The 22,528-nt window shown below is 36.5% G+C and overlaps 3 protein-coding genes and 1 pseudogene across 6 annotated transcripts; 3 read left to right on the top strand and 1 right to left on the bottom strand.

The window, feature by feature from the left end:
- On the top strand, positions 1-7,923 carry LOC113062135 (double-strand-break repair protein rad21 homolog). 2 transcript variants are annotated; one of them, XM_026231753.1, is made up of 14 exons: positions 1-131; positions 1,451-1,637; positions 2,745-2,874; positions 2,954-3,053; positions 3,158-3,264; positions 3,396-3,605; positions 3,696-3,821; positions 3,913-4,041; positions 4,929-5,152; positions 5,429-5,582; positions 5,861-6,006; positions 6,096-6,260; positions 6,592-6,675; positions 6,823-7,923. In XM_026231753.1, exons 2-14 carry the CDS (start codon positions 1,494-1,496, stop codon positions 7,012-7,014), a joined length of 1,911 nt encoding a protein of 636 aa, XP_026087538.1. In that variant the 5' UTR covers positions 1-131; positions 1,451-1,493; the 3' UTR covers positions 7,015-7,923. The 2 variants fall into 2 exon arrangements, with proteins under 2 accessions (XP_026087538.1, XP_026087537.1); XM_026231752.1 differs by having other exon boundaries at positions 3,910-4,041.
- Positions 7,924-8,060: 137 nt separating this feature from the next.
- LOC113062136 (transcription termination factor 3, mitochondrial-like) lies at positions 8,061-11,317 on the top strand (annotated as a pseudogene).
- Positions 11,318-12,150: 833 nt separating this feature from the next.
- LOC113062134 (cytochrome b-c1 complex subunit 7-like) lies at positions 12,151-13,795 on the top strand. Its single transcript, XM_026231751.1, has 4 exons — positions 12,151-12,241; positions 12,796-12,864; positions 12,999-13,165; positions 13,598-13,795. Exons 1-4 carry the CDS (start codon positions 12,223-12,225, stop codon positions 13,673-13,675), a joined length of 333 nt encoding a protein of 110 aa, XP_026087536.1. The 5' UTR covers positions 12,151-12,222; the 3' UTR covers positions 13,676-13,795.
- Positions 13,796-14,058: 263 nt separating this feature from the next.
- On the bottom strand, positions 14,059-21,867 carry LOC113062132 (leucine-rich repeat-containing protein 14B-like). Of its 3 annotated transcripts, XM_026231749.1 has the most exons (7): positions 21,503-21,867; positions 21,281-21,404; positions 21,122-21,183; positions 20,558-20,679; positions 16,378-17,705; positions 14,644-15,003; positions 14,059-14,564 (listed from the first exon to the last, which is right to left on the bottom strand). In XM_026231749.1, the coding sequence occupies exons 5-7, from the start codon at positions 17,280-17,282 to the stop codon at positions 14,252-14,254; spliced, it is 1,578 nt and encodes a 525-aa protein (XP_026087534.1). In that variant the 5' UTR covers positions 17,283-17,705; positions 20,558-20,679; positions 21,122-21,183; positions 21,281-21,404; positions 21,503-21,867; the 3' UTR covers positions 14,059-14,251. The 3 variants fall into 3 exon arrangements, with proteins under 3 accessions (XP_026087534.1, XP_026087533.1, XP_026087535.1); XM_026231748.1 differs by having other exon boundaries at positions 21,281-21,867; XM_026231750.1 differs by lacking the exons at positions 20,558-20,679; positions 21,122-21,183; positions 21,281-21,404; positions 21,503-21,867 and having other exon boundaries at positions 16,378-18,114.
- Positions 21,868-22,528: the final 661 nt, after the last annotated feature.

Genomic DNA, 22,528 nt, shown 5'->3' with positions numbered 1-22,528 from the left:
AATGAAGCTCACGGCGGGAGGGGGCGTCGCCATTTTGTTTGTTTTAGTGAAACTGTACAGTGGGAGGATGGTGAGAAAGGTACCCTAGATACGGTTGCTAAACACGGAAAGCTACTATAGGACCGTTCCGCGTAAGTACTTTCGGCGAAAACATAACTAAAACCGGATCTAATTGCATGCACTGGAATCATAGCCATTCGATTTCATCATGCAACTTGCTAGAATATTCCATTCCCCCTCCCCTACACCAGCGACAAATGAAAGACGCTGTGTAACATCACTTCTTTATTTTATCACTTAAAATGTCTTAATTAGCGCTAAAAATGATTTGTGTGGAGAATGCGTTTGCGTCTTTGCGCATACAAAGCCAAAGGAAAATCCGCACCTTGCGCGCGCTGCAGTACAAATTCCAGGCAGATGTTGATCTCGCGACAGCAGACCGTTAGCTTGTTAGCTTTTCTTTTAGCTTCCAAAACATATGTCCTTTTTGTTACATTATTAACATTTATTACACTGCTCACACATTTCGTCGAATATCAAATATTGTAATGACACCATTGTACGAGTTGAATAATAAAGGTGCAGGGGTGCGCTGATACTGACAGTCACACACCCATCTTTATGTATGTGAGGAGGGGATATTTTGGAAAACGTGACATCTAGATAATTATTTTAATTAAAAAAAAATAGAATAATTAATAAAATATAACTGTCAAATCATGCATTTTCACATTTCAACAAGTATAACAAAAAAATACAGAACGTTAGTGTTGGAGGGTTATTTTTTTATAAATAAAAAGAAAGCAAGTTAAAAAAAAATAGAGAACGGCTACTGTTAGAGGGTCATTTATATAATAATGAATTGTCTCTTTGAGTCAAATCTTTTGATTGAACCCGTTTCATCAGCAACACACACATTAGACCAGTTTAATAAAAAGCATATTGATTTATGATGAAATGCATAGTAATGTAAATGCAAACTACAGTAAGTTCTCGACTTTATTTAAAGGTACTGCAACTAACTAAACATGGATACATGAAACTGCATGTGATTAGAAACTTAGCTGAATGTTGGTTTTATTTTATGATAGAATGAAATTGAATCTTATTTTTAGGATTCTTTTGAAACAAACCATTCAAAAGACCTGAGTGATGCTATTACCAGCTTAAAATTAAAGAATGTTTTTAAAGAATGTTCCTAAACGGTCTTCTCTTGTTTGGTCAGATTGACACAGTCCTGCCACAAACTCAAACAAACAGCAATGTTTTGAAACCACCACAGACCCACAGTACTGAAACTTTCAGGGCATTAAACTATTTATGGCTTGGTTAAAGTTTTCTTTTCATATTAAGCAATTATAGAGGAAAATTTATAATAAAAAAAAACTTCACCTTTTAGAGCAATCGAATGAATAATTGTGCCTAACAGCAGTGCCATTTTATTCTGCAGGATCACGCCCCCCTCCACCTCCGTGTGAGCAGGTGCAGGGACGATGTTCTACGCCCACTTTGTCCTCAGCAAACGTGGGCCGCTGGCCAAAATCTGGCTGGCGGCCCACTGGGATAAGAAGCTGACCAAAGCACACGTGTTTGAGTGCAACCTGGAGAGCAGCGTAGAGAGCATCATCTCTCCAAAGGTTAATGGATTCTCATGAAATCATGCTGTTTATTTTTTGTTATGTTTCTTGTGGATTCGTTTTTTTGTTTTTTTTATTGTTTTTAAATTGTCATGATCGAGCTTAAAATGCCTTATTTATTGTTTAGAGTAATAGTGTCATTCAGTCTGTAGTCCTAAAACCCAAACATTTAAGATTTCATGTTTGAGGTATGATTAGTAATGGTTACATTCACAAATTATCGTCACTCTGAATGAATCCAATCTGATTTTAGATTCTGAAAGCTCTGTTTATATGAAATCTAAACATTGCAGTCCAATTCACTTACAGGGTTTCTTTCCTTTTTTATCCAATTGAGGAAATAGTCTGACTTAGGCATTCACATGCTATGTTTTACCTGTGGTACAAATTATTTCAGGTCTACACCAGCTGTAATATTTTGGTAATATTGAGACAGATTACAGTTGTTATTATATATTTTAGTAGTTGCATATATTTAGTAGCTTTATGTGTGTGTGTGTGTATTTTTTTTTTACCTTTGGGTAATTTTGTGGTGTTTAATAATTTTTAAATATGTCTGTATAGTTTATATATATAGTGTTCCTGTAGCTCAACTGGTAGAGCATTGCGTTAGCAAGCAAGCGCATGGTTGGGGGTTTGCTTCCCCGGGAACACATGATAGGTAAAAATTGATAGCCTGAATAAACTGTAAGTCGCTTTGGATAAAAGCGTCTGCTAAATGCATAAAAATATATATTTTTTTCTTTTATTTAATTATTTTAGTGTATCAGTACTAAATTGCATGCATGTAATACATGCAATTTTTTTTAATAACCCTGGTCAATCCAGTCAAACTTTTATTCAGCTCAAGCTCAGTCAGATGGAATGAAGTGTTCACACGAAGGGTTTTCTGTTTTTTTGGGGGGTTTTTTGACACAACAAACGGATTATACACTATATTTTGGGGAATGTAAACATAGCTACTTTTTTTAGACCACACCATGAAAATCTCTTCAATGATGTTATCAGAGCTTATTTTATTCATAAATTCTTTCTGGGATGGCTTTTAAATTGACATCATGACTGAGCATCTCTATAGCAGCTCCATTAATTTGCTTTATTTGATAGGTGAAAATGGCTCTCCGTACATCTGGTCACTTACTCCTGGGTGTAGTGAGGATCTACCACAGAAAAGCCAAGTACCTGCTGGCAGACTGCAATGAGGCTTTTATTAAAATCAAAATGGCTTTTCGCCCAGGTAAGTTGTGGCTGGAATATATAAGAAGTTGGTCCTATGGTACTGCAAGAGATAATATTTTGTGGACTGTTTGACAAAGGTGTGGTCGACCTGCCTGAGGAGAACCGGGAAGCCGCCTACAATGCCATTACATTACCGGAAGAATTTCACGACTTCGATCAGCCTCTTCCAGACCTGGAGTATGTTCAGCTTTAAATGAGAGATATCAGAAGCTTAATGTCTAATAAGGTTGTTAGACTTGCATGCAATCAGTGTTGACCCTTCCTTGTGTTGTGGATTGCAGCGACATTGACGTTGCTCAACAGTTCACCCTGAATCAGTCGCGTGTGGAGGAGATCACCATGCGAGAAGAAGTAGGAAACCTCAGTCTACTGCAGGAGAATGATTTTGGTATGGCATGTACACATCCGTTTTACTCTCGGCGTTGTGTTTTTATCTCTTTTTATTGTTTAAATTGATTATGCACTCTCATCGCATTGTCCTCATACAGTAGATCATTTCTAATACGTTTTCCTCAACAGCTGATTTCGGGATGGATGACCGAGAGATGATGCGAGAAGAAGGTGCATTTGAAGTGGACATCATCCATGGGGCGTCTGCGTCTAACCTGCTGCTGGAGTCAGAGTCAAGTAGCGGACAGATTGCTGACAAGTCCAATCACCTAGAGTACGACCAATACAAGGATGACTTTGGGGACAACCCTATGGAGAGCACAGAGGGAGGCATGCTGGGTAAGAGAGGCATCCATGAGCACCTTAGAAGTAAAAGCTACATTTACAAGCATCCGTTGAGACTGAGCCGGCTGCTTTCTGTTCTTACAGTGGACAAGCTGCTCAGTAACGAGGATGGAGGTGGTATTTTCGATGACCCTCCAGCCATCGCTGAGGGTGTGATGATGCCCCAAGACCACGGTGGAGATGATGATGATGATTTTGACAACCTTTCACGTAAGAATGGATGTAACATAATGATATATTATACATTACACATTTGGTACTATGCATGATAATTCAAAAATTGCATTTTGTTCAACAGCAGCGGGAGGTCCAGACAGTCCTGATTCTGGTCCTGTGGAGCAGCTGCCCACCATGACAGACCAGACCGAACAGACCACCCTAGTCCATAATGAGGAGGAGGCTTTTGCTTTGGAGCCCATTGACATCACAGGTCAGCCAGAACAGGGGAATAGTGCACTAATACAGGGATCAGCAATGTTTTCTGTTCCCTGATCGGATGGTTTCTGCTTTTAACATTACACCAAGGTAAAATAATCTAGCTGACTGTCATGAATAAGGTTTTAGTAAAAGAAATAATTTTATTGTGTTATATTTGACAAGGTATAAATATTATGTTTTTAATGTTTTATAATTATTTATTATCATGTAAATTATATTTATAATTATGATTATTTAATTATATTTAAAATGATTAAACGAGTCACTGTGCCATCATTTTACAATAAATGCTGATGGATTTTAAACTGTCCTTTCCAAAAAAAAACTATATAAAAACTATCAAATAATTTCTTAGATTTTTTATGTGCAATAATCAGTGGTGAGGTAAGAGCTAAATTAGCAGGATGAGTATAAATAAAAAATAAAATAAAAAACTTTTTTTGTATACTACTGTCTTCAAAAACTTCCAACCAAAGATATAAATTGTTTCATCATTTACTCACCATCATGTCATTTTCTTTCTCCTGAACAAAAGAATGCAAAAAAAAAAAGATATAAAAAATAAATATTGATAACCAAACAGTTTTGTTTCCCACTGATTTTCATTTGCTGGTCTGTTCAATGGAAGTCAATAGGAGATAAAACCGTTTAGTTACCAGCGTTCTTCAAAATATTTTCTTTCTGTTCCACAGAACAAAAAAATGTCATACAGGTTTGGAATGATTTCAGGGTGAGTAAATGATGACTGAATTTTCATTTTTGGGTGAACTTTCCCTTTAACAGCATTTTGTCCCGGTCTACTTAAACATCTCTTGCAAACAAAACCTAATTTCGGTGATCTTAGATGCCCTTCATCAAACCATACTCTTACATTATTAGTGAAGGAAACCAAAGCAAAAAGAAAGAGGAAGCTGATTGTGGACAGTGTGAAGGAGCTGGACAGTAAGACCATCCGTGCCCAGCTGAGCGACTACTCTGACATTGTCACCACTCTGGATCTGGCTCCCCCGACCAAGAAGCTGATGATGTGGAAGGAAACCGGAGGAGTGGAGAAGCTCTTCTCTCTGCCAGCTCAGCCCCTCTGGAACAACAGACTGCTCAAGGTCAGGACAGATCTCTGGAACAAGCTGTGAGACTTTAATACAGGCTTTAGTGCAACAAAATATGTAAGTGGCCTCGGATATGACTGTTTTTGCCACTATTTTACTCATAATTAAATACTGAAATCTATTTGGACTGTTTTTTTTGTAGTCTTGCCATTAAAAAAATGTTTTTTCCCAATGAATTGGGAAATTCAACAAATGGATTTAAAGGGCAAGATTATTAGAAAGCTTCTCTAGTATCATCTGTCCTGAGACCAGCTCTTCCTCTCTGTGCAGATGTTCACACGCTGCCTGACCCCTCTGGTGCCCGATGAACTGAGGAAGAGGAGAAAGGGTGGAGAAGCAGACAGCTTGGATGAGTTCCTCAAAGATCTGGAGAACCCTGAGGTGCCACGAGAAGAGGCCTTGTCTCAGCAACGAGACATCATTGGTAAGAGAGGCTGACACATATAGCACATGACACAAGTTTTTTACAAGACAATAAGTAATGGTTGCTGAAAATGCTGATTTTCTATAACAGGTATAAAAATATAGTCAAATACAAAACAATTATCTTATAATGTAACAACATTTGACAATATTCCTGTTTTATTGTATTTTTGAAGAAATAAATGCAGCCTTGGCCAGCAAAAGAAATCTGACCTACTCCAGACTTTTTAACAGTAGTGCACTAGCTTGTCGCTAATGCCCATGTTCGACTTTCTGCAGACCAGACCATCCTGGAGGAGCCCAGTGTTCTTCAGTCTTCGGCCATGGAGGGCAGTCGCACGACCCTTGATGAATCAGTCATGCCTCCTCCTTCTGGACCCCGTGGACAAAAGCGCAAAGCTCAGGACACAGAGCCTGCCTTACCTGTGAGATTTGAAATCGGATTTTGAGTGCGGGATTTGGACACTGCTGTATGTGGTTTGCTAAACTGGTTCTCTCGCTTATTTTCTCGTAGATGCTTGAGGATGATCGTTCCTCCATTGTGTCCACACGGCCAGTGAACATGCAGCAGGTGGACCTTCCACCGGAGGAACCAGGCAACATCTCACAGTTCATCTCTGAATTCGACCTGATAGGAGAGAAGAGCAAAGAGAAGAAGGATGATGAGGAGGAAGAGGAGGTGAGGAGGCTTTAACAAGCTCAAATTAGAGTTAAATGAGAATAACGGACATTATTCAAGACTGCAGTTTATTTTTCTGATAAGAAATCCTGTTTAGTACAGCCAAAAAATCTGTAGTCACTTAAACTATTTCAGCACCAAGCATCATAATAGTACAGCTGTTTAGACACTGTTTTTGTGTATAATTTTTAATTGAGCTATTCCTGTGTATTATTTTAAGTAATCAGTTATTATAATTTATCATATGAGGAATTTGACTGTCTGGGCACTGGTTGTGCTTGACTCCCATCAGATCACATCACTCAGTTAAATCTAAATTTGTGTTTAAAAGGAGGAGGAAGGTCAAAGTGGAGACCAGGATCAGGAGGAGAGGAGGTGGAACAAGAGGACGCAGCAGATGCTGCACGGCTTGCAGGTTTGGCAGAATTTCAACATACACTACGTATCGTGTTAAACAAGATCTGTCAGTGTATATTTAGTGTAATCTGAATCATACAATTATTTAATATCTATTAATACTCTTTTAATTCTTCTACTGACTGCTTCCTGTTATTTTCCACAGAGAGTCATTGCTAAGACCGGAGCAGAATCGATCAGCTTGCTGGATCTGTGCAGAAACAACAACAAGAAACAGGCAGCTGCTAAGTTCTACAGCTTTCTGGTGCTAAAGAAACAACAGGCAGTGGAGCTCAGGCAGGACGAGCCCTACAGTGACATCATCGCCAGCCCTGGCCCCAGATTTCACATTATATAGACTTTTATGGTCAACACTGGATGATTTTAATAGGTTTGTTTGTATATAATGTGTTATGTCTTTCTGTGCATGCGCATTTTCATGCATCATACATGTGCACTCAGTCTCGCATGCAAAAAAAATTGTTTCTTTTAACAGTTTCTCAATACGAGCATGCACATTGGACAAAAAGGCTAAATGGTTCTGAATTGTTCTGACCTGGTTGAGGTTGAAAATATAATGCTTTTGTTCTCAAACTTACAAACTTACAGAAAAGCTTATCTTAGAAAACAGAATGGTCAGAATGGTGGCAGGTTTTCATAGGAAGGCACAATTGCTCAGCTGTTGTCATTCCATTAGTTGGTTGTGCTCACTTGCAAAGGCCTCGAGCCTTCAGTTTGTTTTCAGATGCTTCTGTTTCATTATTTAATGGGTGCCGCTGTTTTGCATGCTTTGAATTGCATGTTGACATGCAACATACTTGGGTTTACTTCCATGAAAGTATTTTTTTTTTTGTTTGTTTGTTTAAATGTAAAAGAGTAACATTTTAGCTGCTCCAAATATAAAAAAAAATAATAGTTTGTATGTTTATAAAATATATATTGAATGAAGTATTGACCTACAGTGTGTTGTTTTGTTTTTATTGTATTTTTTCAAAAATCTACTACAGTAACAGATTTCCCTAAATTCTCCCTGAGCTTCAGTGTTGTGAACGTTTACCCAAAATCAGCTTTAGTATTGCTTGTCAGCCAGACAAATGTTATATACTGTGATAGACATTTGTTAAAATAATGTGTCATTTGTTGTAAAGATAATTTTTGTAATTGTGCAAGCACTTTTTAAAACGGTCCATAGGTCTTTGGTTTTATCAATGTTACCTGTGACAACTCTCTGTTTTGTATATCACAATAATTAAACACTTATCTGTTACAGTGCAGTAAAGTCCTTTATTTAAATGCCTCAAAAACTGCTTGTTTAATTTAATATTGGGCTAAAAATAATATGTTCGTAACAGGTTACATTATTCTAACACATCAGGTTATTTGCCTTTACCCCTGAAGTGATATAACCGTGTTATATTATTTTGTAATAAAAAGTAATTAAATCCCTTTGTCCCTTCACTGAATTGATTGTTCAATTATCCATCCGTGCGTTAGGGGGCGCTGTGACTCATTTGTGCATCACGAGCGAAGACGACTGGAAACAACACGCGAACTGGCAGCAGTGTGTACATGAGGAGGTTTATATGCTGCTACCGAGAACCATAGACAGTAAAAGAAAATGGACACAGCGACCCCATTGGAACTCAATTGAGACGAATGAAGCCCAGTTTTAGCGTTTTTTAGCACTTCCGTTTCTGACGCGCAGACTCAAACGAAGCTTGATGACGTCAGCAACCTGTCTGCCAGATGTAAATCTTCTAGTAGCTGTGCGTGCAAACTGCCATCGTTAATCTTGCAGAGACGGCGAGCTTGAGCGGAGAGTTCTTTGTCGTGAGTGAGCAGGAGTAAGTATTCTGATTAATTATTTTGTATAGTATTTTAAAATGTAACGCCAGTACACCATATTAAGTTAATTGCCTGCGAGCTTCTCCTCCTGTCTGTACGGTAATGCGACAGAGAGCCGAGTGGTTATGACGCAATCTTTAGCCTATTTTTTACAAAAACTGTTTATACGGGGCCATAATGTAACATAGAAGGTAATGGAGCCCTTTATATATTGTCGTGTATCTTTAGAAATAAATAATGGACAAACAGAGTCTTTAAACGCCTCAGGTGTAAAGTTATTCGCTGTCAAAGTGACGCCAAAATGAATGGGAGTCAATGGGAATGCTAACGCAAGTGAAGTTCTGCTAAAAGATGGCAGCCCCCACCCGACTTCAACTTCCGGTCGAGTTCCTTGCCCCTTGCCGAGAACAGGTAATGTCATATTTCTAAAAGATGTCAGCTCATTATCTGCTGTCATAAAACTGAATCCTTTCCGCCTTGTATAGATGGTTTAATCATGTTACTGCTGTAATGAAATTGAATGTAGTCAATACTGTCAGTCACAGAAAGTTTGAATAAAAATGTATTAGATACTAAATCAAAAGAATGCGTGTATTTTTACAATTGCACATAATCAGAATGAACAACATTATACACTACTGTTGCATATTATTCCACCCATGAAAACCTTTCACAGTCGTCATGCACGTTTGTCAGCGATGCTTGAGTTTGTTGCTCTCGAGGCCTTTATCTGCAGCTGGCCAGCAGTCGACACGCGCACTGCACCAGCGCTCACATCTCCCACTGCTGCAGCACAGACTCTCACAGAGACACAGCAGAGAGACGTGGAGACACTTCACAGACCACCAAGCTGCTTCACCACATGTCTATAATAAGCCCGATCTTGCGCATAAAAAGGGCCTGTGCCAATAAATTCTGCTGTGCATCTAATATCCAGCCAAGTGTCTCTTTCAGATAGTCAAAGACAAGTATAGGTATGTATTACAACTTCATATTTACTTGCATGAGCATCCCTGATTGAATTGTCATGCTAATAATCTGTCTTGTGTTCTGTAGATTTAGATGCAGCTCTGCGTGTTTCTCCGCTTCAGGAAATCAGTGAGGAGGAAGCAGTCCAGATCAAAGTACCTTCTGCCCTTCCACCAGAATAAAGTAAATAAATCAGAAACTCTCACCAAACTGGTTCAGCTGGGTATGTTTCATTTCTTTAATATGTATTTTTTTATTATTATTGTTTTGGATGCCTCTAATCCTTTGGTAATTTTCCAGGTGTCACTGTCAACCTCTGGGAACTAGAACAGAGACCTAATGTGGGTTCCATGCTGGTTAGACTTGACTTTCATGGCAATGATGCACCCAGACTTTTCTTCCTTAAAGATTGGGGAGTTGAGGAGTCTAAACTGGGCCAACTGCTCACCAAAAACCCCTTCATCCTCACAGAAAGCCTGGACAACCTTGAAGCCAGGTCAGAAAGAGAATACACACACACACACACATGGAATAAACTGTAGTGCAACACTTTTTCAAACTAATTAGCAGCTTTCAGAAAGACTTGAGTCTTGAAATGGCATTGAAACATCTCAGGCTGCATCATGGGTATCATATTGATGCTCTAGTCTAAATAATTTGACATTTTCTTCTTAAGGTTACCTTACCTTTGGTCTTTTCATTTTAAGGGTGTCCTACTTAAAATTAAAGAAGTTCAGTAAGCAGTCTGTGGCTTCAGTGTTGAGAGACTCGACAAACGGCGTGGATTTTTCCAGAAGCAGTTGGGACTCAGTGCTGAGAAAGTGAAGTGGAATTATGTACATTTTTCATGGAACAAAAAAAAATCACCATTAAGCTACATTTACCATGATTGTTTGCTTTAAGACCAGAGATGTTGTGAGACGCCAACCAAAACAACTATGTGGCAGTTTAGAACCAATTAAGGAGAATCTAAAGGTCTGTCACTTTGTTGGTTTGTTTTCTTTATTATATATAATTGTGATATTTGAATGTGACAAATTCATTTATATCTCTCATCTAGGCTTGTGAACTGGAGTTTGGATTTGGTGGAAATGAAATTCAGCACATTGTGACCACTGTTCCTAAAGTTCTAATCGCTAATAAAAGAAAACTTGCCCAAATATTTGACTTCGCTCACAACACCATGGACGTTCCACACTCACTTATTGTGAAGTTCCCACAGGTACATATTGTTTAGTCCTTTCATAAACCAAGGCATTGTTCAGTTTGAAACCCTATGAATGCAAATTTAGAGTTTGTTTATAAATTTAGAGTTTTGATTGTATGTGGATTTAGGATGATAATTTAACTGAGGCACTTTGCATAGTATTTCCCCTCAGTCAGAAAAGAGAAATAACTGCTGTGTTCTGCTGTATTAAATGGTAAATCATGTCTGTGTTGTTTTCCATGCAGTGTAACATGAGTTTACTTTGTACTGTGCAACATGCTATTTAAAGGTCCTTAATGCCAAATTCCTTCACATCCGAGAGCGACACTTGTTTCTAGAGTACTTAGGCTGGGCCCAGTATCAACCATCTCAACCTAACTACACCACTTTGGATCGCTTGGTGTTCCTGCCTGATGATGTTTTCTGCTCAGAAGTAGCAGTGGTCACTCTTGAAGACTTTGAAAGATTTCAGAAAACATTGTAGATGTACAGAATAAATAATTTTTCATAGTTTGGTTGTATGAACACCGTTTTATAAATAAAAAGTTGAATTGGACATACCACGACCTATTCATTTTTATCATGTGATGATATTCCAGTTGTGTAAGTCAAGTTAAACAGGTCTAGATCTAAAATCTGATTTGCCATATATACATTTTATGCGAAAAGCTGTGAAAATCTTTTTTTTCTCCATTCTCTTTTTTGTGTGTGTGTGTGTGTGAGAATGTAAAGTTATTAATCTCATGGAAAATACACATAGGAAGTTACTTTAATTTTGGTCTGTCTGACTTTTGCCTTTCTTTTTAAAAAGATGAAGGTATTAGAAAAATAAGGGAACAGAATCTGATGGCTTGAAATCCAGCTGTTGGAATGTGATGCTCCAGTCCCATCAAGAGACATTTTGGTGTAGAAGTTTAAAATCTAGAAAACACTGTTTATGTAGCATTTCTACAAGAGATGCCAACCACAGGGGGAAAGGAGCAGCAGCTTCGACGACACTGCATGGTAACTTAAAAAAATCAGTAGGTGAAAAAGTTTATTTTAAACCTTTTAATAAAAGTCTGTTTCGATGCCTGATATCTACACTCATTTGTTGCTAAAGTTGTACATGGTTACCAACCGTGTGAAGTGCATGAATGTAACTAAATATGCAAAGTGGGGTGGGAGGGGACTAATTATATATTTTTTTTTTCTTCTTTTTTTTGTGCGTCATTTATAATCAATTTATAATAAAGCTGTAATTTGATCAAACTATGCGAAATCTGGCCTAAATATGAGAAGGTGAGAATACATAAATATGTTTATCTAAGCCCTTGGTGTCTGACATTTTATTCCAAAAATGTTTAAAATGTTATTTTTTATCATATATTTAACTGCTGGAAATGTTTAGTGGGATATTAAATAAAATAGCGAGCATTAGGGGGCGAAAAAGGTCAAGAATTGTGACAGCCAATGAGCTCATGCTAGGAAAGCCGATTACGTAATCACCGGAAGAGACGTCACATATCCCACAATCCTGTGCTCCTTCCCTAGTAGTGAACAAAAATGGCGTCGAGGGCACCAGGTAAATTGTTGTGTTGTTTGTGTGATCCTTTTGGGAAATTGCGAGCGTATGAATTAGTTACCGTCATTTTAAAGAATTGATTTATAGCGTATCTGCTTTCTGTGGCACTCGAAAGACTGTTTGTAGACGAGGTAGGTAGTTTTGTGGTGTAAAGCACTGATGTCCTCTACTGTGTCCCCGTCTGCGACCGCGGACTGTACGATACCAGGCGAAATATGACTTTGTTCTGTTTCCATTCCCACATGACACTTACAGCAACTGTTTATTTGTGTCCTAATTATTGGGAACGATGTATTGGGAAAAAACAAATGCTCTGTGATTCACTTACTGATAGTTAACTGGGCTCTTAAATTAATCTAATGTCACCGGTGACATCATGCTTATCAGTGAGTTTTCTGCTATAAAAACCCGTCCACAACAGTCATAAACACCGGATCCGTTAACCACAGAATACGTTCAAGCTATGTTGCTTTAAGCTGTGCTGGGTGGATATATTATGTACCTGTCTCGTTCCATATCTCTAATTTTGGATGTATGTTCCTATCCCTGTACAGCTGCGACCAGCAGGCTCTTGGTGGGCTTCAGGAAGTGGTACTACAATGCATGCGGTTTCAACAAACTTGGTAAGCGGCACTTTCTCTTTACCATGCAGACAAAGCATTGTTTAGAACTTGTGACCTTTATGGATTGATATTGACATTGAAACCTATTCATATAAGCAAATGTATACATTTCCATCTCATTGCATGTTATATAGGCTTGATGCGGGATGATACCATCATTGAGGACAGTGATGTGAAAGAAGCCATTCGTCGGCTCCCAGAACAAGTTTACAATGACCGAATGTTCCGCGTCAAGAGAGCTCTTGATCTTTCAATGAAACAACAGATTCTTCCCAAGGACCAGTGGACTAAATATGAGGAGGTGAGGAAGCATGTCACCTGAATGTATACTAATTTTAGCTGCTTTTTCTTTGTGTAGTGTCTAAAATATTTTAGGACCCACTTTTTTTAAATAATGTTCAAGTTTATCATATATTTTTTTTAATTTTACATTTAAAGTGATTCATTTCATTGAAATAAAAAAATCCATGTTTTTTTTTTTTTACATTTAGTACAAACACAGATACTTGCATGCATGCACTCCTTTTAATATAATAAAAGTGAATGTGAACAGCCACTGAGTATCTTCAGTGAAAACGAGTCATAAGGAAGTTCTAATTTTATATTTTTCTGAAAAGGATTGTTGTATTCACCGTGGTTTTGGAAAATTCATTAGATATCATTTATGGGGGTTAACACGTGTTTATGTACATCTGCTTCAAATGTTTTGAAGAATTAATATTGTTCCCTGTAGGAAGTGCATTACCTTGAGCCCTATCTGGAGGAGGTTGTTCGTGAAAGGAAAGAAAAAGAAGAATGGGCAAAGAAGTAGAATGAGTGTGACGAGACTAAAGCTCCTTTATGGAGTGATGTCTGGTGTTGTATTTAAGATAAAATGTATTATGTGATGAGTACCTATACTTATTAAAATTTTCTTTCTAATAGAAGTCTTCACATGCCTGTTGTTGTTTTTCCTTTGATAAGAAAAAGTCATGATAATGTTGTTTTGTACAGTCAATAAATCTTTCAAAGTTCAATGGGATGATACAGTAGACTCCAAAGATAAGGCTATTTATTTAAAAACTTTACTTTACTTTAAAAAGACTAAAAATACATAGTGACTTTGACACTTTTCAAACATTCATACAGTAAAATTAACTACAGTTGACTTAAATAGTTCATCATTCATCAGTCACGAAAGTACAATCACACAAATAAATTCTGCATGGTATTTAATGGCATTCAAGTACTATTAATGCTTTACACCGCCATAAATGTATGTTTTCCTGTGGAAAGAAATATAACTATAGCGTTTCAACATTACATTATAAAATCCAGGCCATAACTGCATATTATCAGATTTTCTTAACTATTAACAATTTATAATTTCTCATTCATTTGAACGGTCTCACTCCGTGTGTTGCTCTCTCCGTTGGGCAACACTGTTGACCGTGTCAATGAAGTTGTCTAAGACACCGCTGAAGGAGTGCAGCATGGAGACTCCCAGCTCATTGTTCGTCTCATTGATGTCAGGATCATAGGCTCCGAATAATGGCGTGCAAACTTCTATATGTCCTTTCCCCTCCTTCTCTAGAATGCCAATAAGTTCGCTTCTGGCTTGCTGGAACTTCTCCCTGTCGTAATTTATTAGCTCGCTTTCATCCAGTGGGTAGGTTACACCTTCAGGATAACAATCACGAGGGACGGGAAGCTCAACATATCTGTAAGACAATACATAATTACGACAAAAACAGCCAAATAGCTAAACAGTTAACAACAATGAACACAGGTTTATTGTACCTCAACGCAGGAAAACCCAGAGCCAGCATATTAAAAAGATTGTGCAGAGCAGCTGTGCTCAGCGGATTACCCAGGATCTTCAATTCCTCTAGCCTGTGACAGGGTGTCAGTGCCTGGGTGAGCAGATCCAGTTTGTCATCATCCAGTCCACACTCCTCCAGACCTACACTAGTGAGTGTGGCACAACAGCGATGCAGAAGCTTCCGGAAGGTGTTGGGGAAGAGGTCACCTAACTCATGACCACTCAGGTCCAGCTTTACTATGTGCTCACTGTGCAGGCTGTTGGCGAAGTAGGCCATGTCCAGTTCGTTAAGACTGCAGTTCGCTAACTCGATACACTGCAGCGGAGTGTTCAGTGGACTGGCAAAACAAACATTATAGTTACTCAAAACACGGGTTTAGGAACTATCCCAATTAAGACTAAGCATCAAACTAGAACACTGGAATTTACACCAATTTCAGTAAACAATACTATTTAATAAATCATGTTATATTATAAAATATTATGTAATTAGTTGAGCTGCATTGAGATCTCTGAAGAAAATTGAGTGACTGAGCAATAAATAAATAAATAACCAAATGATCTATACATCAAGAAGTCTCAAGACTGCAATTATTTGACACAAAAATTCAGTAAAATTTAAGTATTGTGAAATATTATATTTAGAAAATGTATTTTATTCCAATGATGGCCAAATTGAATTACAAGCCGCCATTACCACCGTCTTCAGTGTCACGTGATCCTTTAGAAATAATAATAATAAATCTACATTAAAAACCACTATGTGGTTTAATTTTTTGTGGAAACCATAATATTGTTTACTCTGATGAAAAGGAGGTTCAAAAGAACAGCGTTTATTTGAAATCTTTTGTTACATTATAAATGTCTATACTGTCACTATCAATTTGATGGAAGTATTAAATATATTTATTTATTTAATAAATGGCCTCAGAATCTCTAACAGTAGTGTATATATACAACAGGAAATTTATACTTCACTATTACATCCATATAAAGTCCCAGGTATATATTATTAAACATGCTACGTCTGCTTCTGGGGTGAATTAATATCTTATGTGTCAGCACCTATGAGACGTGATGTTTTGACTATCATAAGACATGTGTGTTGCTATTTACAGTAAATATAGAACATATTGTGTTGCCAGAGTCATGTTCTGACCTACTTTGAGTTTGCAATGGGACAGCTGTCGGCATACTAGTTACACAACAAACAACAACAACAACAAAATGCAAGTCATGGCTTGATGATGAACAGTTGATTAGACAGCAAACCATCAAATAAGACCGTCAGATCTTATATTTAAGTGAAAGTTACCTTATACATTACCATCCTAAAGGCTGGCGTGAGTTTACAAAAAAAAGTGTATCATGGTTTACACAAAAATATTAAGCAGCACTGTTTTCAATGTTGATAATAATAAGAAATGTTTCTTGAGCCCCAAATCAGCATATTAAGATGATTTTCTAATAGAATGGCTGCTGAATTCAGCTTTGCCAGCTCAGCAATACATAACATTTTTAAATATATTACAATAGTTATTTTAAATTAAATAACTGTAATGAATTATATGAATATTTCATAAATATATTCATACAATATTTTTAACAGATAATTAAGACTTTCAAAAAATTACTGACCCCCATCTAGTGTATATATATATATATATATGACCAATGTGTGTGAGTTTAAATGGCAGCTGTGGTCACATTACCTCAGCAGCTTCCTCAGATGCCCTGTAAGAGTGGAGAACCCCAGACAGAGCTCTCTCAGGTCAGTCAGTTTGCTCATCAGCTCACCCAAAACTCCCATGAGGCCTTCGTCTTCCAGAGCCAACCTGTGTACATTCAAAGTCTGAGCAGGAAGCGTGATTGAGCGCAGCTGAGGGAACTTCAGCTGGGAGAGCAGTATCTCAATGTGTGGAGCGTCCAGATGTACATTGTGCACCACTTCCAGCTTCTGCAGGCTATGTGACTCCACCAGCTTTAGGAGGTAAAAGAGGTTCCTGAAGCTCAGTGAGTCCACACGCAGGCTTATGAAGTTCAGTTTTAACGGGCAATGTCTGTGCAGCAACACAGCCTGAGCCACCATCTCGTAGTTCCGTCCAGTAACAAAAGCATCCAAGCGGACATCTACCTCCACATCAAACGCTGAAGGTGCTGCTTGCCCGGCCTGCATGGACACCATAGTCTCGAAGCACATGCGGGTAAGTAGTTCAGTTCGTGCCCAACGGCCAAGAGTCCATCTGCAGGGACAGACCTGGTGTTCTATGTCTTGCAGACCATTTAGATCCACCACACGTAGCATTTTTTTATACAGGTTTGGAGCTTGAATCACATAGTCCCTCAGACCTGTGAGAATGGCCTCCAGACAGAGCCTGCAGGTGCGGGACGTGAGATCATCTGGACAGTCCACTGTCCTGCCCAGTAGTTTGCGCAGGTTGAGCTCTATCAGAGGCCATCTCTGGACCAAGTCGTGGAGCACTGAGGCCTCTTCACGCAGATAGCTGGCTTTGAAGAGGATTGGGTAGAGATTGAATGACAAGTACTGGAGGTCCTTACATGCATTTGGGCCGGTTTGAACAAAGCCCTCAGCTGCTAGGAACTTCAAGGTCTTCATGGCTGTGTTTGTCAGCTCTAAAGATCAGGGAGTCTTCTTGAAACTGTCAGCCTATAGGAGATGTGGAGTGTTTCTTCTGCCCTCTTTCAGCCAACATATACATGTGTGTCAACCCAAGAACAGAAGAGTGCTGAGCGAGGGCATGTAGGGGGATAATCAAAAGGGGGTTAGTTATTTATAGAAGCAGCTGTCTCATACTCTCATGAATAACAGACAGAGGTTAAACAGCAATTAGATTTGGGATGGCTTGAAAGAAAAAAAGAAGTCTCTTACGTGTGACCATCAATGGTTCCATTCTGTTGCTGTAGGAAGAATTTGGTATTTTCTGGGTTACCCATTGAGAATTGTGTTGAATTAAGTCGCCTGACTTTATCAAACGTAATTGTAAAATAAATATATTTTTAAGCCTTATTTTCAAGATTCCTGAAAAACAAGGTAAAAGGAAAAAGAAAAGCATTTATTCTTAAGGTGCTGCAAAATGTCTCATGCATCAGGCACTTTAAAACCAAACAATGTTCTTTGTCAATGTGCTAAATTTGTATGACCAGCTTGGTGAAATAGGAGTAAAGTTTATGTGGGGAACGTCTTATGGAGCCTCTCAAAGAACATGATGATGTTTGGAAAAAAAAAAATGGGAGTAACATTTATATTTTTACTATGCTTGCTCAAAAATTGTGAATTGTTCATCAGCATATTTCCTTTCAGATCTTTCTCAATGGAAATTATATGTGGGCGGGAAGAAAATAATTTTAAGAGCAAATGCAGTTTATCAGGGACTGCAGTTTTGTAAAAGAATGCAAATATTTTCTCAAGAGGGAAGCAAAGGCTTTGTTTTGTTTTTCAGGGGAAGTTTTGCAAGTGAATGCAAAAACATTGAAATCACTGCTGTCCAATGATTAATAGATCCAAAATAAAAGTTTTTGTTTACATAATATATGTATGTGTACTGTGTATATTTATTATGTATATCTTAATACACATACATGCATGTATATATTTAAGAAAAATATGTTGTTTATATATTATATATTATATATATATATATATATATATATATATATATATATATATATATATATATATATATATATATATATATATATATATATATATATTATATTAATATAAATTTAACCATGTAAATACATGTAAATATTTTCAAAACATACTGAATGTGTCTGTATTTTTACATACTTAAATATACACAGTACACACACATATATTATGCAAACAAAAACTTTTATTTTGGATGTTTGACAGCACTAATTGAAATTAAAATTTTATCTTCCTTCCCTTTAAAGGCTCCATGGCTTTTACACTTGCCTTGCGAACAGTTTCCATAAGAATCCTCACATTCATGAGTTTGGTATGAGGACGAATACATTCTCACACAGATACAGCTGGTCATGAAAATATGTCACACATTTTTCACAAAGAGAAAGCTGATTGGTTTTAAAATTAATGTGTGAGTAGTGCTAGATGCATTCCTATACTATTGACAAAGGAAAACAGATCCTATTTTAAACTCACAGTCACATGGATTCCTATTGACTGGTTTTCGCCCAAGAAAATTAACCTACTTATAGTAAATGTGAGCCCTTCAAAAAATTTTATCGTTTCTGTGCTTTTGTTAATTGTATAATAAATGAAAAGAAAACTTTTTATATTTTCTAAAGAATATAATTTGAATAGTGAGTGCTAAAGTTAGAGGCTCAAATAAAGATGGAAGATTTATATTACATATATAAAATATTTTTTAGAATTAACCATATACTAACATGATATGTTTTCCAAACCAAAAAAGGAAATTCCTCCAAATGCACTAATCTATGAATGAAACCAGTTTGGAATATTCCGTTTATAACCACATAGAGGCGCTGCATACCAACGTAATGAATGCAGACACATTCTATCCATTATTTTTGTTAAAAAAAATAATAGCACTGCTTATGGGCAGGGGTGGTTCTAGACCACAGTAACTGGTGGGGTGGGGCTCTCATTCTTATCATGTGACACACAGCAGCCCAAAATACCACTGTATGTATAACTGATATAGGCGTATGTCCCTATTGAAAAAAAAACAAGAAATACCATTACAGACATTACAAAATATCAATATCAAACAATATCAAAATACCAAACTACTACTAACGATTAAAAATAGTTTTATATATATATATATATATATATATATATATATATATATATATATATATATATATATATATATATATATATATATATATATATATATATATATATATATATATATGGTTGCAGTGATTTTGCCAAATAAGACATGTTGCTGGATCAACACCTTTTGATGGTCCTGGATCAACATTAGTCTACCAAAAATAGACTTAACCCAGTCCCAGTCTCTATCCCTAAACCTAGCCCTATCCATATTTTATTCCTAAAATCAGTGGAAAATGATAGCTGATTAACAACGGCTTAAAAGAACCTATTCTTTTAAGCCGTTGTAAGACTGCATTTATTCAAAATAAAATAAAAAAAAATAATAATAATATGTATTCCAATAATATATTTTCTTTACTATCACTTTTAATCAATTTAACACATCCTTGCTGAATAAAAGTATTGATTTTATTTAAAAAAGTTACTGACCCCAAATTACTGACCAGTAGTGTATATTATTACAAAATATTTATATTTTAAAAACATAGCTTCTTTTTTTTCTTTTTTTTTTCTTTTTATTCATCAAAGTATCCTAAAAAAAAGTATCACATGTTCTGAAAAAATATTAAGCAGCAGAACTGTTTCCAACTTTGATAATGAATCATCATATTAGAATAATTTCTAAAGGATCATATGATAATGATCCTAAAAATTCAGCTTTGCATCACAGAAATAAATGATCATTTAAAGTATAATACATTTTTTTTTTTATTATTTTAAACTGTTATAATATATCACGATATTAAATTTTTTTCTGTATTTTTGATCAAATAAATGCAGGCTTGATGAGCAGAAGAAACTTCTTTCAAAAACATTAAAAATAGTAATGTTTCCAAACTTTTGCTCTGTACTGTATATATATATATATATATATATGTGTGTGTGTGTGTGTGTGTGTGTGTGTGTGTGTGTGTGTGTGTGTGTGTGTTTCTAGAGCTATTATAGTAACATCAATTATATTTTAGGAAGCTTTAAACAGTCTTCTAGAATTAGAATAGAGTAAAACTGAATAAAACTGAGCTCAACAATTTTCACTGGCCTTCTTGCTAAAAAGCAGAGAATAAATATTAAGCTATCACCTTCAGATTGAGAAGTATAGTTCTCAATTCCAGCCAGATCCAGATAGTGATTCCTACGTCCTGTGTTTTCATCGGAGTAGTGCTTCCTCTCTGAAACACCCAAGTGATCCAAGTTCAGTTGTCTGACAGAAGAAAATCATGAAACACAAATCACATTATTAAATGTTGTACCATAGTGTTGGTAACTGGTGTTATTGTTAACTAAAACTTTTTTTAAAAAAGTTTCATTAATTGAAATATAGATTAAAATAAAACATTAAATGGGACAAATACATTTTTAAAATGAGAAATGTTAGCAAATAGCTGAAATAAGCTATTTGAATTTAAAATGAGCACATACAATTAAAACAAAAAATTAACTAAAGAACTCAAATTAAATTGAAACTAATATAAAATATTAATAAATACTTTATTAATTAACACATTTTAAATATCATTTTGTTATAATTTTGTTCCATTGAGTAAATACTTCTAAATTTGTTCTCCTGGATAAATAAAACATTTCTCATACAAATATCTCTCAAGAAAAACATGATTTACTTATGACAAAAAAAGAAAAATCACCTGATCTGATATTGAAGGCTCTCTGCAGACCGTATTGCATCCTCCATTGAATGTGAGTAACACTGCATTATAAATAGATTAATTTCAGCAGAGCGATCATACACTGCCTTAACCGAGCAGACGAGACCATGTGTTTATCATGACCGGTTCGGTCTTCACCTTTTCTGCTGGTTAATGGAGTGACACTCAGCTTCACACGCAGGGTTGTACCATTGCTAAGCACCAGCTGTTTGACTGACGTCTCAACCACTTCACAGATCGACTGCATCAGGCTCAACATATTCTGCAACAAACACCACAAGAGAAACTCAATAGCTCAATGATTGCTTAAAAAATACATAAAACTTTAAGAGATGGTCTTCTGTCGATACTGAGCTTTACCTCTGGTTATTTTCCCATTGTTGTCCAAATCATACAATAGAATCATCCACTCTTGCCGACTTCCATCTATGACAGACACATTACACTCCTTGTTCTTATGTCAACAGCACAATGATGGAAATATTTGCAATATGTTTATCGGTCAAGATATCTTACAGCTCAGAAAACAACTCTTCAATTTTGAGTAAAGTTTTAGCAAAGCACTCTTCACCAATGCAGAGACGCTGCAGTGAATCATCTTAATAGCACAATGACTCTTTGTACTGTCCAACATCCGACTTTTCGCCTATTTTTGTGGCTGGATATATATCATTTGTTGTGTCTAAATATGAATGAGGATACGGTTGTTGATAAATCGAATTGTTATTGACTGTTGTTCTTATTATCATTTAGGTGGGCTTAGGAACATTTCGGGGTGGCTTCAGCCCCCTTAAAATAGGCCTAAGGACGTCCCTGCCGGAGACTGAAAGAAGTGAGAATTTGCACTCGCTCGCTGTGGAGGAAGCAACTCGACCTCCTCTCCCTTTGACGATTTGCACCTTCTTCAGTTTAACCCAACCCACTTTATTTATTCAACAGCCTGGTCAAATCTGCATGATAATTCTTATCCATATTCCTAAAACTACATTTTCGGTTTATTTATTTATCTATAATTTCTCCTCTTCAGAGATATTCACTTAAATCTTGCAATTTTCAGCAGGCTCTTTAGAATGATCAAATGTTTCCAATTAAACACAACAATCTTTTCAGACCAAATATATTTTTTAGTTTTGAGACACCTAAATGCAAAAAAAAATTATGTTTTTAAAAATGTTAACTATACTGCATTTCGTTATACAAAATAACAGTCACAATGCTTTTCATCACCAAGATGGCGCTACAATGTAGTTGCTATTTGATTGATGTCTTGAGATACAACGTCACGAAATAGAAAGGAGATCTATTTTATTCTCTCTCTCTCTCTAGTGTTATCACACTGGTTACTGATCAAGATAATATTCACAATAACTTTTCAACTATAAGATA

The sequence above is a fragment of the Carassius auratus genome, chromosome 44, assembly GCF_003368295.1.
Source record: "Carassius auratus strain Wakin chromosome 44, ASM336829v1, whole genome shotgun sequence".
Taxonomy (NCBI): domain Eukaryota; kingdom Metazoa; phylum Chordata; class Actinopteri; order Cypriniformes; family Cyprinidae; genus Carassius; species Carassius auratus.
This window is presented reverse-complemented; position numbering and strand designations above follow the sequence as displayed.